Source organism: Aulonocara sp. 'chitande type north' Nkhata Bay, linkage group LG6 (genome assembly GCF_057382095.1).
Source record: "Aulonocara sp. 'chitande type north' Nkhata Bay isolate Kocher_YH1m ecotype deep benthic linkage group LG6, A_spYH_male_GT1.1, whole genome shotgun sequence".
NCBI lineage: Eukaryota > Metazoa > Chordata > Actinopteri > Cichliformes > Cichlidae > Aulonocara > Aulonocara sp. 'chitande type north' Nkhata Bay.
Window position 1 is genome coordinate 21,430,013 of NC_141349.1, and position 14,311 is coordinate 21,444,323.

Sequence of the window (14,311 nt, forward strand, 5' to 3'; positions counted from 1 at the left end):
TCAATTCAGTCATTCAGTTTTATTGGGAGAAACGGAGAATGGAGAATAAACCAGAACAGCAATAACCACAGAGGCAGTTTTTATTCATAACGTTATCAACGACTTTGAACGTATTTCTTCATTTCAGGGCAAACGGTGAATAAAACTTCATATAAATCATTTCACATAAAACATATACTCTATCTATAAATCACGTCATATATTTTTATATATAAAAATGTACTTCATTAATAAATCACTTCATTATTCATATGAACTCGACAACACTGAAGTATAAAAAGTGCTCAGCACAGTGCCCTGTGCTTTTATAATTCTCCACATTCATCACAGATCACTGGTCAAGCTCCATTAGTGAGCTCTCTTGTTATCTTCTGAAGGCCAAGCAGGTTCAACATCAACACTATGGTATGATAATAATATCTGTTGGGATGCTCGCCAAGCAGAAATGTAGCTTGGTTCAATTACATTTTGTTAAAACGGTAAACTGATGCTCAGAATTGGGTGTTTTAGGCGTAGGACATCCTGCCGAGGTAGTTGGCCGGGACGTATCCTTTTTGTCCGTTAGCCTCAGCCAACCACCACTCCTTGTTACCTCCCAGGTCACAGAATTGAAGGATGCGAACGTGCTGGTGCTCCTGCAGGGTCAGTTCCTGTTCGCATCGGGCTTGAAATGCATACACGGCGTAATACTGTGGAAACAGACCCAGTTTAGGTGTGAGCAAAGGCAGATGCAATTATCGCTTTTAAAATGTGTTAAAAGCAAAAAGCTAAGATTCAATCCAAAAACCTAAAACAAAAGGCATCATGAAGGAATATGTAGGCACTCCTGTTAATCCAGAAGGTGGCAGTGTTAAGCTTCCTGGCAAAACACAGCAGTAACACCAATACTGATTCTCACTCGCTGCGATCCATTAACCTATGTCAGTTTTTATTTATAATCTTTTATGTATTTCAAGACCTTTTAACTCGATGATGATCAGAGATGTATTTCAGTCAAAGGCCCCAAGGACGAACCCTACGAGTGCTGCTGAGTGACAGCAATCTCACCATGTAATGCTATTTTAAAAACAAATTTAATGTCAGCAGACAGGGTGAAGCCATTAGACGTGATTTTAGAGTGACTCATCTTCTGCTGATCGAGTCTATATACCTGCGGTCCTCGTTTACCTACACGCTGCAATAACCCATAATTCACAGCTGTGGCTCGTGTAAACCATTAGTTATTATTGGCTGAGCCTTTTTTTTTTAAAATCAGTTTTTTTAAGGTCTATGTGATGTGTGTTTTGTTGTTGTTGTTGTTGTTGTTGTTTTATTTCTGACCTTGAATTTCAGTCTTCTTTTTTTTTTTCTAACTTCAGTGTATACAGCTACTCTGACCTTAACTGTTAGGTTATCCTCTATGGAGCTAAGTAGTGCGATATGTTAATATGACACTGTGAGAGCAGTACTGATCAGCTGGCAGACCACCACACACACCTGCTGAGCCTCCGAGTCCACTGTGTCCTCCGTGTCCTCAGTGCTCTCCAGCTCCCCCTGCAGGCCCGAGAGAATTGAGCAACTGTCAGTGGCGCTGAGCTTGAAGCTGCGCAGGCTGCTGCTGCCGCTTCCTGACACGAACAGACTCAGGTCATCAAAGTCCTCATCCACCGTAGCAGGTGGCTGCTGCTGGGGCTGCTCTTTGGCCATCTGGCCTGCCCGCTGCGAGTCCCTCAGAGGGTTGTACTGCTTCAGGAAGGTGGAGTAGACATAGCCTTGCATACCTGACAAGGGACACAGAGATAGTTTGTCAGGTTCACTAAAATTAAGCTTTTTTTTTTTTTAAGCTTTAATTAAAAAAAAAAAAAAAAAAAGCTTAATCTCTCTTTATATGTAGCCCTGCAGATTATTATGGATGTTATAGAAAAATATCAATATGGCATCTTCTGCCAGAAACGTAATCTTTTAAAGCCACTGTTATTTTTTTCATTTGTCTTTCATTCATATTTTTTGATTGGCACAAGAAAATAATCCATTCAAATCACAATGGGATCAAAGCAGCAATCTTAGAGATGTATGACAGAGTGTTAAGGGGCTTCATCCAGAGGCCACAGAGCACTTGCTTACACAAGTCTCGAATCCAGTTCCAGTGAGTTACTGAAGAGTGTGTAAATATGAGGCCCGCATATTCATAGTGTTGATATCAACAGAAGGAAGAACAACAACTTCCTGGGAATGCTTGTTATCCCTGAGGAAAAGACAAGCCTGTGAAGAATGTACTTTACGCCAAGAAACATACACACACTATTTTTTTTCTAGTGTTCTTAAAAAAGAACTTGTTATTTCAGAGTACAAAGATGAGCACCAGTGATATCTCTTCATCCTTGTCTCTGAATCCCCAGGGGAAAAGTCTTTGTACTCTAAGTAACACTGCATACAACTGCGTACAGCAGTTTGTTCCAAGCAAGATGCTGGGATCTCAGGTGCCTCTATGAGACGCAAAGCAGAGATAGAGACAAGCTATGGAGCCGGCATTGTTGTGAGGCAACGATCTCCAGAGGCAACCAGCAACCATGACAGCACAGGAGCTCCTGGGACAAATTCTCATCTGCTGACTTATCAAGGCCAGAAAGTAAAGTTTGGTGTGAGTGTTTTCACAGAGAAAAATGCATTAGATAAAACCTGTGGCACCCATACTTGCAGATGATCCAGTGTGATAACTTAATCCACGGTGTGTGTCTTACTAACAGTACTACACGCGCACACACACACACTTGCCTCCAGTGTGTACCAGCCAGCGGCTGCTGCTGCCCATCGGATCTGTGTCCTCAATCAGAGCTACCAGCTCTCCCTCCAGCAGGCTCAGGTCCTGCTCCTGGCAGCCATTGCACTTCCTCTTCAACTGGTACAGTTGGTTCACTGGGTATTCTGCCAGCAGCCAGGCACGCTGTTCCTCGGTCTGATGCTGCACCTCCGGCACCTGAAGGACAGCACAACACGAAGTGTTGCCGTAAATATTTGAAGCGGGTATGTGGTGTGCAGGTTTACGTAGGAGTGTTAGGTAACAGTACACAAGGGTAATCTAGGGAGGGTGAATGGTAATATGATCCTGGAGCTAGGACGTTCAAACACATCTATTCACGTGCTCAAGAAAAAGAGCCTTCTAATATAGGTGCAGATGTTTTAGTGTATATGCGTATGCAGACCAATGAGCATGCCAATATACAGTACTGTGCAAAAGTCTTGAGCCTCCACAGTGTTTTACTGATGGCTGTATCTCTCTCATGACCTCCTCTGTACGTATTGTAAAATTTGGATACTTCCCCCAATAAGACTAATTGTTACAGATTTTCAGCCCAATTCTTATGTAATTTAGAATACCTCAGCCTTTTTTCCCTGTTTCCCTTCTGTAAGAATGGCTTCTTGGCATCCATTTCTTAAGGACATGACTTTCACTGACTTCGTTTTTTAGTCCTGTCACTTCTTCTATTGTATTCTATTTGTTTAATTTCCTCAAGTTTTTGGGGATACAGTGCACACCATCCCAAGATATGCCAAGTTTTGGGCTAATAGTTTTTGGAAATCACCTTGTTGGTGCAAAAATACCATTTTATGCCTGTAAAACTGTGCTACATTTGACAATTTCATAGAGTTGGCTAAAGAAATGGGAACTAATGATGTGTTTTTGTGAAAGGCTGCTAATAAAAAAGTGCTCCCAAGCCCTATTTAGATCTGGTAACAGACACAACGCTGGTGCATCCTTTTACTTGTTTTGTTTTTTATGCTTGAATGACGCAAAGTTCAGTTTTTGCTGAGTAAACATGCAAAAAATAAAAGATCAGGTACAAGAACTACACTCAAATTGAAATAGCAGGGAAAAAGCAGCCAATGCCCAAAGAAAAACTTTGAAAGACCGTAAGAAGCCTGGAGAACTTTTGCTCAAGAGCACTTTAAAAAGAAGAAAGTCTGGTCTTCTGAAGCAAATTATAGAGAAATGATGGTTGGGTCAACACACTTACACAATCCTGCAAATGAGACTGATGCCTATCTCCTGAATCAAGTACTTAGCTTCATCATAGCCTGGGATCTGTGATGCGTATAACTGAGCATTTATGCCTTGCGACTGATTTTGTCAGAGTTTGGAAAAACAAAGGTCTTTTTGAATTTTCTCAAAACTGAAGACTATGGCACATTTGTTTTAACCTGTGATCAGTGACGAATGGAAAAATCCTCAGACCAGAGGTTTTAAAATCACACACTTGAGGCTTTACGTAAAGGTGAGATTAGTCTGTTCAGCTTTCTTACCGCAGTTTTCCTGTCTCGTTTTTCAAAGCTGACTTTTCGCTCCATTAACTTCTGTGCATTGTCCTTGACAAAAGTCAGATTATTCAGCTCATCCATGATGCTGTTCTGGACCTCAGCAATGTTTGACAGCGGAGGCTGAAAAGGCAAACATAACACAGGTTAGCTTTATTGTTCTTTTATTTTTAAAAAAACCTTTAAAGTCTTCCAAATGGGATATTTGTAGATGTATCCTTACTGGTAGCTGGTGCACTGATGGAGCACCCATCAGTGCATTATTCATCAGCCCTCTAAGTAGCGCCACTAGAAACACCACACTGTTAGTCAGGATAGTGTATGCAGCTGTGTTGAACCTCTGCAGTTCTTCCACTAGCAAAGCATTGAGAGCTTCGTAGTCTCTCTTGGCTGGACCTGGTGGGTCTTCTGATGCCGGTGAAAGAGAGGAAGAAGTGGTGGAAGAAGAGGATGAAAAAGAGGAAGAGCGCTCCAGGCGACTGCAGTAATCTAGTAATTTGTCATAGCGTTTTTGGATGAGCTTCTGAGGGGCTGTGAACATGCCGTGCAGAGAGGAGAGGGGGGTGAGCACCAAGTGCTCCAAATTGTCTCTCTGGGGGAAAAACATGGCAAAAGGAAAGAAATGAAGATTAGTTTGTGTAGCTCATAACATACTTATTTAATTTGTACATATAAACAGTTTTGTTTTGTGAGCATCTCCTTAAAAATAAAAAGAGAGAGATCTTTTTGCAAAATCTTTTTCTATGACGCATCTTTGAGGCCCAGCAGTTTTCTCAAAGTGGAGATGAAGAGTGTACTTTGACACTGGCACAGAATATCATGCAGTGATACAAATATAAAAGCAAACTGGAAACATTTTTGCACTGAAGGACAACAAATAGCACACTTACAAAGACCTTATAGGGATCGTAGCCATTGTCGTGGACCAAACCATTGCCATCATTTTTGTTTGAATCCTTGACTATGTTCTTCACATCCTGCACACTCTGAACAGCTACAGACACCATCTCCTGCAGGAAACATGGAAAAACAAACCTTAAAATAAGCCAAATTATATATTATGCATATTTTGCAAAAGAAAATGGTCAAACATGTACTTACCTGAGTGTACTGCAGGTAACATTGAACGTTTTTGACCAGTTGCCTCGCAGCTTTCTCTAAACTCCTGAAAAGCTTCTCCTCTCTGTCAAACACTTCATCTCTCACCTACGGAAATAACACATCACTTACACATAAACATACTAATAGCCAATTATTCCTCTGTATAGCTCATATTAGCTATAAAGAGTGGAGAATGAACTGGAAAAAGTTTGCTGTCACTTTGTTTTACCTGTGTATCAGCACCCGCGAGGATTTTGAGATAACCGGCAAACCTGTCTCCCTTCTTCCTGATGGAGTGGATGTTAAACTTGTTTAATTTTCCCCTCAGTGTGCCGTCATCCTCCAACCTCTTGTACTTCATAACTGAGAATCAACAAAAAGCCGGGGAACAGGTCTGATCAGATTTGGTATGGATATATTTGGTATGGATCGTGTATAAAACACACATACCGGTACACAAAATAAATTTGCAGTTTTGCTAAAGCCGTTCATATAGATGCATTTTTTTACAAACACACATTATGAATAAAAATTGCCTCACGTATGTCAGTGTGAATGAAATCTCACCTATGTCCTTGCGTCTTTTGAATTCATTGATGTTAATATTTATGATCTTGGCAGCTGTGAATGCCTCCTGCGTCGGCTGATAGTCGGTGTGGTCTTCAGGCGTGGCGTGCCACAGCTCCCCAAGAAGCAATGGGTACTTCATGATCCTCTGAACGGGTTTGATGAGCAGTGAACCCATATCCAACAAATTAGGTTTCCCTCTGTGCAAATGTGCATAATAGCCAATAATCAGCTATCAAAGCTAAAGTAATAACAAAAAATACATAGTGCAAAAATTTTGCCAGTAACTACACTTACTCTTTATCATAGATTTTCCTGAAAGGAAAAGAAAGAAGATTACAAACAGAAAAGGATAATTTTTGGAATACATAATAATAAACATAAAAAAAATAATAAAGGTGAAAATCATTTAGAGAAAGTGGCTTAACTTACTTCAGTGCTAATACACATGTGGTAAAATGTTGCTTGATTTCTTCATCTTTCTCATAGGATTTGAGGGATGCGTTAGCCTCATCATGATGGTAACAGTAAATCTTATATACATCTTCTAAAGCTGCCTTTGCCTGGATAAATACGTCTCCTTTAAATTAAAATGGGAGACAACATGTTTCATTTACTACTGATGTGACCAGCAACAATTGCCAAAGACAAAACTGCTTCAGTCAGACAGCTTGTCAGTCACTCAGAAACTAGACTAGCGTTACCTATGACAACGGCTTCTGGATCAGGGTCAGCCATGGCCTCGTGCAGTCTGTGAAGGAGTGCTGCAGAGACCTCACACACCGTCTCCATGTTGGTGAACAGTCGATCCACATCCACAACCTGCAACCCAGCAGACTCAAAATGTACAAGTGCATTTTCTACCCACACGTCAGTTAAACTGAGTATTGTTAAACCAAAGGTTGATGTTATTTAAATGACCAGGCTTTGCTTTGTTTTGACATTTAAGCAGAGATTCATGACCTTCTATCAAATGCTCAGCGTATAGTTTAAGAATTTGAACTGAGGTTTACATTGGCACTGATTTTCATTGTTGTTGTCGCATACACCAGACAGGTTTTTTGGTATACCTTGCTAATATCCCCTTTAGCCTTAATAATGTGTTTTATTCTTTTTGGCGTAGATTCTACAAGGTGCTGGAAACATTCATAATGACATGATCATAAGATGGATGCACTGTTGTCATAAATTGGTAGACACTGAGGTAGGTTGTGGTGTTTAAACAATGCTCAACTGGTAGTAAGGAGCCCAAAGTGAGCCAAAGTATTTCCCCCACACTGATATCACAACCACCAACCTGAACCACTGAAACAATGCAGGATATATCCATGCTTTCATGTTATTTACACCTAATTCTTACTCTATCATCTGAATATCGCAGCAGAAATTGACACTCATTTCGTCTATTGAAAATTGTTTTAGTTGACACCCAGTGTGGTCTTCTGATGCTGCAGCCCATTTGCTCTAAGGTTGAATGCGCTGTGCATTCAGAGATGCTCTTCTTGGTTGTAATGAGTGGTTATGTGAGTTATCGATGCGTTCCAGTCAGCTGAGAGCAGACTGGCCATTCTCTGGCCATGTTATTTACTCAAAACTGCTGTTCACTGAAAATATTTTGTTTTTGGGACAAGTCTAAGTTAACCCTAGAGATGGTTGTGTGGGGAAATCCCAATAGATCAGCAGTTTTTGAATTACTCAGACCAGGCCTGCTACTGGCACCAACAACCATGCCACAATCAAAGTCTCTTAAATCACTTTTCTTCTCTATTCTGATTCTCCATATCTCATGTCTAAACACACTGAATTCCTGCCATTTGATTGGCTGATTAGCTATATGCCCGAGCAAGGACTTAAACAGGTGTGCCTAACAAAGCGGCCAATGAGCGTATATGGATATCTGTCAGCGGTAAGGTTACAAGAGATTTTAGTGAGGATCGTGAAAAGCACCTACCATGAGATTTCGCAGAGGCTGCACCACTTCTCTAATGCACAGCTCCAGGTCAGTGAGGAAGTCCTTTTCAGTCTGAACAAGTTCCTGAATGACTTTTGCCCTGCGCTTCATCTTCCTCGCACGCAACTCCTCTGGGTCAACGGCCGGAGATGGGATTGGGGACAGACCACGTGGTGTCATTTTCTCTAAAAGTAAAAGACAGTCAAACGTTAAAATTTCGGAAAGGTTTTTATTTGACATCACAATCGTAGCATCTGTCCTAATGAGTCACACAGATTATACAACATTAATGAGCTAATTTTATATGTTTTCTACCATTTTAAGCCATCTATGTGACATTTTCTAAAATCTGGGTAAATACCCTGGCGCCATAAGCTGTGCGATGCTTTGAAAAAACTGTAACACATCCTCTTGATGCCTAAGCAGCATTCTTTATTTCACAGTGATCTAATTATTTTGACTTGAATGCCAAGAGACTTCACTTAACATGCCAGTCAGGCTGACTTCTGCTTCTTTTTTTAACTGCTCTGCTGCCTAATCAGTCTGTGGCTGCTCTGTGCTTTGCATGGCAGGCAGGAGTGTCTGCTCAGGGAAGAGGGATGCTTCCTTGCTGCCTAATCGACACCACACACTGCTTCCTCCTCTGCTGCGAGAGCACGATGAAAAGAGGGGGGGGAGAGACAGAAGGCTGCAAGACCTGTGTCAGGTTGCAAAACTAATCGTGCCACTGATGTAATCCTACAGCGTGCTCAGGCATTCCATCTGCTGCGTGTGTGTGTGTGTGGGGGGGGGGGGGGGGGGGGGGGTGTAGTTATGAGTACACACGTATAAATACACCAACACACACATCAGCACTGATTCACATGTTTTTGATGAACAAACACACACACAGTCACGCATGCACATTTAAACAAATGTATTCCGTCAGCCTCAGGTTATGCATTACACACACAAGAGTAAACACTGCAAACTCTAAAAAGTTGAAGTTCATCTTAGTGTACAAATATTACCAAGAGCTTCTTGTATTTTGGGGGGGGTGGGCATCCAAGGAACCATTTGCAAAAGATGACTACATCTATATATCAGCAGCTTGAGTAACGTGGCCATTGCCTGCTGGTGCAGACTGAAGATGACGAAACAGATGCCCTTTATTGAAGCTACGCAGAATGCATCTTGTGTTTCTGGCCGGTACTTGCTCTCTTATGAATGGGAGCAGTGTTCAGCATCGGTGAGTGACTCCAGAGATCTGCTGCGTACAGTTTCACCTTGCTTCCCAGCCTTGTGAAACTGTAAAATGAATCTGCAGTGGTTAGTCATGATTTATTTGACTGATTTTTTTGCCAATTCAACAAGAGCTTCACACAATTCCTTCAGTTATATTCCTTCAGTGACATAAGAGTCACTGAAGGAATATAATTAATTGGAATACAATGTTCTTCCTTCCTAAAATACTTTAAGTATTTTATAGTATTTTAGTATATTTTAACATGTGGTTAAAATGTGGTTGTCTTTGTGAAGGCTCTACTTGCACAGTAACTATACTGAAGCCACCTCACCTGGTCATTACATGGTATAGCATATACTATATATATATATATATATATATATATATATATATATATATATATATATAGTATATATATATATATATATATATATATATATATATATATATATATATATATATATATATATATATACTATATATATATATATATATATAGTATATATATATATAGTATATATATATATATATATACTATATATATATATACTATATATATATATATATATATAGTATATATAGTATATATATATACTATATATATATATATATATATATATATATATATATAGTATATATATATATATATATATATATATATATATATACTATATATATATAGTATATATATATATATATATATATATTATAGTCATAAATAGATATTTTCCTGCCACTGTAAAAGGTTTTAATGAGTTAAATGAATCCCGGTTCCTTTCCAGAGCTTTGAACTGAACACGTCGTCTGTCTCATTCAAACTTGACCTTGAAAGGTTCCCTCCACAGAGTTTAAAAAAAAAAAAACATGGATCAAGAATAGGCGGGACATTTCAACTTATCCTTCTGCCGGCATTATGTTTGGTGAGGTATGGTTACTAGGATCGGAGTTCTCATGAAAGCAAATACAGGGCGTTTTTAACTGCTCAGTCCAGTGAAAGGGATCCAATAGAGTGGACAGGAAAGAATGAAGGCCACAGTGTATCATGTATCACCATCAAGAAAAATGACATGACAGACTTATCCGCATAGCACAGGCCCCTGTGGCAATCAGTGGGAAGGAGAAATACTTTGGACACAATAAATTAAATTGTTTTTTAAATGCCTGAAGGTATTTGAAAGTTAGAAAACAGGCGAGAAAGACTTCAGAAACTACAAACAAATAGGTAGTTTTATCTGTTCCATTACTGTCCTGTGGCGTTTTTTGCTGGTAAATCATTGTTGGAAGTATTTTATTTAGTTGCGGTAAATAATTAGACATATTGATGTCATTGTTGCCATGGCTCTATGGCTTGACCAACCTGTCTGGCAAGCATATGAGAAGAGACTTTCTAGCAGCAAGTCATATGTTTCCTCTTTCAGTGAAGTCATCGTTCTGTCAATATTTGCATTGGTGTAAATATGTAATGCTGCTGGTTTCCCTGAGGGTGAAGTCAAAAGGCGCGGGTAAATAGTTTACTCAAAACATCACAGTGTTTTTTGTACAACTCAGCCTGCCATGATGCAGGTTCTGAAAGTAGAAAGTACAAAGGGATGAAGAGTGGTTATGTCTCATATAAACTTAACATCTTCTGAAAAGACAAAAGTGTGTGTGTGTGTGTGTGTGTGTGTGTGTGTGTGTGTGTGTGTGAAAGGTGTTGTTATCCACAAAACACCAAGATGGAACTAGGTTAGACTGCACTATTAGACAGTTATTTGAACCACGGTGCAGTCATGTTGTCATGTGATGAGCATTGTTCAATGAAAAAGAAGACAAAGAACAAGTGGCACAGGAAAGCCTACATACTTACCTAATCTTTCATATCAACCCCCTGCTGATGATTGATGTCATCGGCAGGGAGCATTCCCAGGCACTGACTGCACTTTAAGGACAGGGGAATCCAGTTTTACTTACTACTATGTGTTAGAATGAAAAGACTGTGTCAGCAGTAGTAATGAGGCAACACACAGCTGAATTGACAATTGTTTCTCACAGCTCATTTCCTATTGCAGCTGGCTTATGCCTCCCATGGTTTTTGGTTTAAATGCTACGGCCACTGTGATCAAAACTAAGACCCAACATTTTAAATAAAAAAAAAAAAAAGATCCAAAGTCCCCCCCATCGCACAACACTGGCCTTGTTTACAAGCTGGCCTGGAACAATTTTAAGCCACTCCTCTGTGCCTGAGTTTGGAGCACACTTTGCATATGTGGCTTCATCCCTGTGGGAGTATCGCCTGCTCAACACATATTAACACAACAGGTTCAGGGTGCAGAGCGGCCCACACTTTTGTGTGTGCGTATGTGTGTGTGATCACTATTTGCCCGAAAGCCATCGATGCTGCTCCTACAGCCCGTCTACATTCAGATCTATTTGTCTGAACTTCTCCCACACAGCATTTTATCACCATGTTTGAAATGCAGAGACTTTTCAGAAGGACAGTTGCGCGTATAAGTTGTTGCCATAGTTTTGATCCCTGAGGGACATCATTAGTTGCTGTACCTTTAAGTTTGGCGCTGTACTCTGTCTTGTCAGACTGACTCCTCCTCACCAGCGTCCCCAGGTTGATGTCACCTTTGTCCGTGTCATCAGCTACGATTGTGTCCGTCTTTCTCCTCTCCAGGTAACGCAGGAACACAGGCCGGTTCCTCCTTTTAATCACTTTCTCCTTTTCCTTTTCCTTCTCACTTCCACCGCCCTCCTTGGGATCCATCATGAGGCTTTGCTATTAGACTAAAATCAAAAAAAGGCAAGGAAAGAAAGAGACACAAGGAAACAGAGCGAAAAAAAATAAACAAACAAAAAAAAGAGCTAGAGCCTGGGAAGTACAACAGGTGTACTGTTCCCTGTGCACTGGCCGCCAGCTCTGCACAGGTAATGTAGCTCCTCCTTGTGTCTACCTGTCATTGGAGCTGTGTGGCCACACCTCTTTGCTGCTGTTCTGTGTTTCTGCCCTTAAGGCATTCAAATCCATCCCGGAAGAGAAAGTGATAAACTAGAATCTGTCTCTCCTTAAGGGTAAAGACAGAAAAATAATGGCTAGCTGAGGTCTTTTTAATGAGTTATCCTCGTCTAAGAGCCTTAGGGTTAGGTGTCATATGTTGATAAGGAATAATTCATACATGTGACCCCCGCCCCACACACACACACACACACTATAAATCACAAATTGAGTTTTATATTTTTGCAATAATGTGATACAGGTCCTAATACAACATTTTAAGGATTTTACATCTGTGTGCCCTTTAACCACAGCAAATAGGAAAGGTATTGACAAGTCAAGTTATACATTAACTAACTACTGTTACATGCAGGACGTGGATCAGTAGATAAATTTCACATGGGTTTTTAGAAACATACGTCAGCAACACATGCTTAGATGATCACAGTGTTCCTTGTGAAAACAGTGAGTGTGTTTCCTCCCCACTGAAGGAGAGACAATAGACTCCCATTGTCTGTTTGTTTAAAACACCTATTCATCTTTTATTGACACAGACCTGTTTGACATCTTCTAAAGCATGCGTTCATAATCCTGATGAGAAATTGACAACAGTGTGTTTTTTGTAAGTGTCTGATATTATTCATCAGCAGAAAAATCTATTTGAATGTTTGGAGGGGAAAGAGAGTCTGAGCGTGTTTAACCATTTTAATATCTAGCAAAAGAGAGTTTTCAGCCTGAGACTCTCTGATCTTCACTCCTCCACCAATCAGACAACTAGCCTCTGGCAGACATACTGCATTGTCAGCCTGGGACGACCATTCATTAATTCTTTGCTCCATTAACCCCAACATATCTCCTGATGTTAGAAGGAAGGCATGGATTTCTTCTTGTCAACAACCTGTTGGTTCTCTGGCTGTGCCTTCTACCTAGAAGTTAACCCTTTCTTCTTCCACAGCTGATGCTTGAGTGGACTTTTTAATTGCCCTGACATCCTATCTCCATGTTTCTGTCAGCCTCTGGCCAGCTTCCCTGCCAGGTGGAATACTTTGTTTCTAGTCATAGAGCCTACAGCTACTTTTCCATATTTCTCTTACTAATATGTTGCTCAATTCCACTAGACTGATGCATATTAATAAAAGCGTGGAGACATGTAGACACATCTTCCTCATCTCCAGCAAAACTAACAATTGCTGTACATGCATACATAGTATTTAGTTCAGTTCAATTCAGGATTATTTATTGTATATAGCACCAAATCACAACCGCAATCTCCTCAATGTGTTTTATACTGTAAGTTAAAGACCCTACAATATTCTGGAGAAAATCCCAACCATAAAGCGACACCCTGTGAGCGAACACTTTGGAATTTCCCATACATATTTTCCTTATTTGAATACACCCATGCATATGCATGCACACACACATTTTTTTCTAGGAAGGTTGGGCGGTGCTTTGGTGAGACATCACATCCAAATAAGATACCCTACCACGAACTGATATAATGTGAGTTAACTCAGATAAAACTATTTCCATAATCCTGGGTTGCAGACAGCAAAAAATGTGATCTGCTTGGGCCTACAAAACACAGAAAGACTCACTGTACTCTTATTTTTTTCTTTTTTTTAACGCTCTGGTATTTTGTTGGGATCTTTCTCTTGAAAGGTGATATATAAATAACACATTCCTTACTTACTACAACATTGCAAATACGAGATTGGACCCACTTTTTCCCTCATACCTGACTTTATTGTGACACAGATTTGACAAGTTTATGCAGATGAGCCAGCTGGTCTTCCATGATGACAATATCCCGTTCCACCACATTCCAAAAGTGTGCTAATGAATTGAGATCTTGTGACTATAGAAGCCATTTGAGTACGGTGAACTCAGTAACATGTTCAACTAGTCTGGGTTGATTTGATCTTTGTGACACTGCATCTTATCATGCTGGAAGATGGGTACACTGTGGACATAAAAGTACAGAAATGGCCAGCAGCAGTACTCAGGTAAGCTGTGGCTTTAAACGACACTCAGTTGGTGGCAAATGCTACGCCCAAAGTGTGTCTTGAAAATATCCCCCACACCATTACACCGCCAACAAAAACCTGAACCACTCATACAAGCAAAGATGGGCTATTTGGCATTTATGTTGTCTACACTTGATTTCTTCTGTAACATTTGGTAGGGTCCGAATTTA

General features: G+C 40.2%; 1 protein-coding gene across 1 annotated transcript; it reads right to left on the reverse strand.

The window, feature by feature from the left end:
* Positions 1–22: 22 nt before the first annotated feature.
* On the reverse strand, positions 23–12,137 carry arhgef38 (Rho guanine nucleotide exchange factor (GEF) 38). The gene is made up of 14 exons (XM_086295562.1): positions 11,676–12,137; positions 7,913–8,097; positions 6,666–6,783; positions 6,394–6,541; positions 6,259–6,276; positions 5,962–6,161; positions 5,624–5,757; positions 5,395–5,499; positions 5,184–5,303; positions 4,517–4,885; positions 4,282–4,416; positions 2,755–2,956; positions 1,477–1,760; positions 23–689 (listed from the first exon to the last, which is right to left on the reverse strand). The coding sequence occupies exons 1-14, from the start codon at positions 11,887–11,889 to the stop codon at positions 507–509; spliced, it is 2,415 nt and encodes an 804-aa protein (XP_086151688.1). The 5' UTR covers positions 11,890–12,137; the 3' UTR covers positions 23–506.
* Between the last annotated feature and the right edge of the window lie 2,174 nt (positions 12,138–14,311).

Coding starts and splice junctions, on each gene's coding strand:
- arhgef38 (XM_086295562.1), bottom strand. CDS start 11,889: ATGATGGATCCCAAGGAGGGCGGTGGAAGTGAGAAGGAAAAGGAAAAG. Junction 5,304..5,394: donor GTTACCTGCAGTACACTCAG/GTAAGTACATGT, acceptor TGTTTCCTGCAG/GAGATGGTGTCTGTAGCTGT. Junction 2,957..4,281: donor AACGAGACAGGAAAACTGCG/GTAAGAAAGCTG, acceptor GCTGTCCTTCAG/GTGCCGGAGGTGCAGCATCA.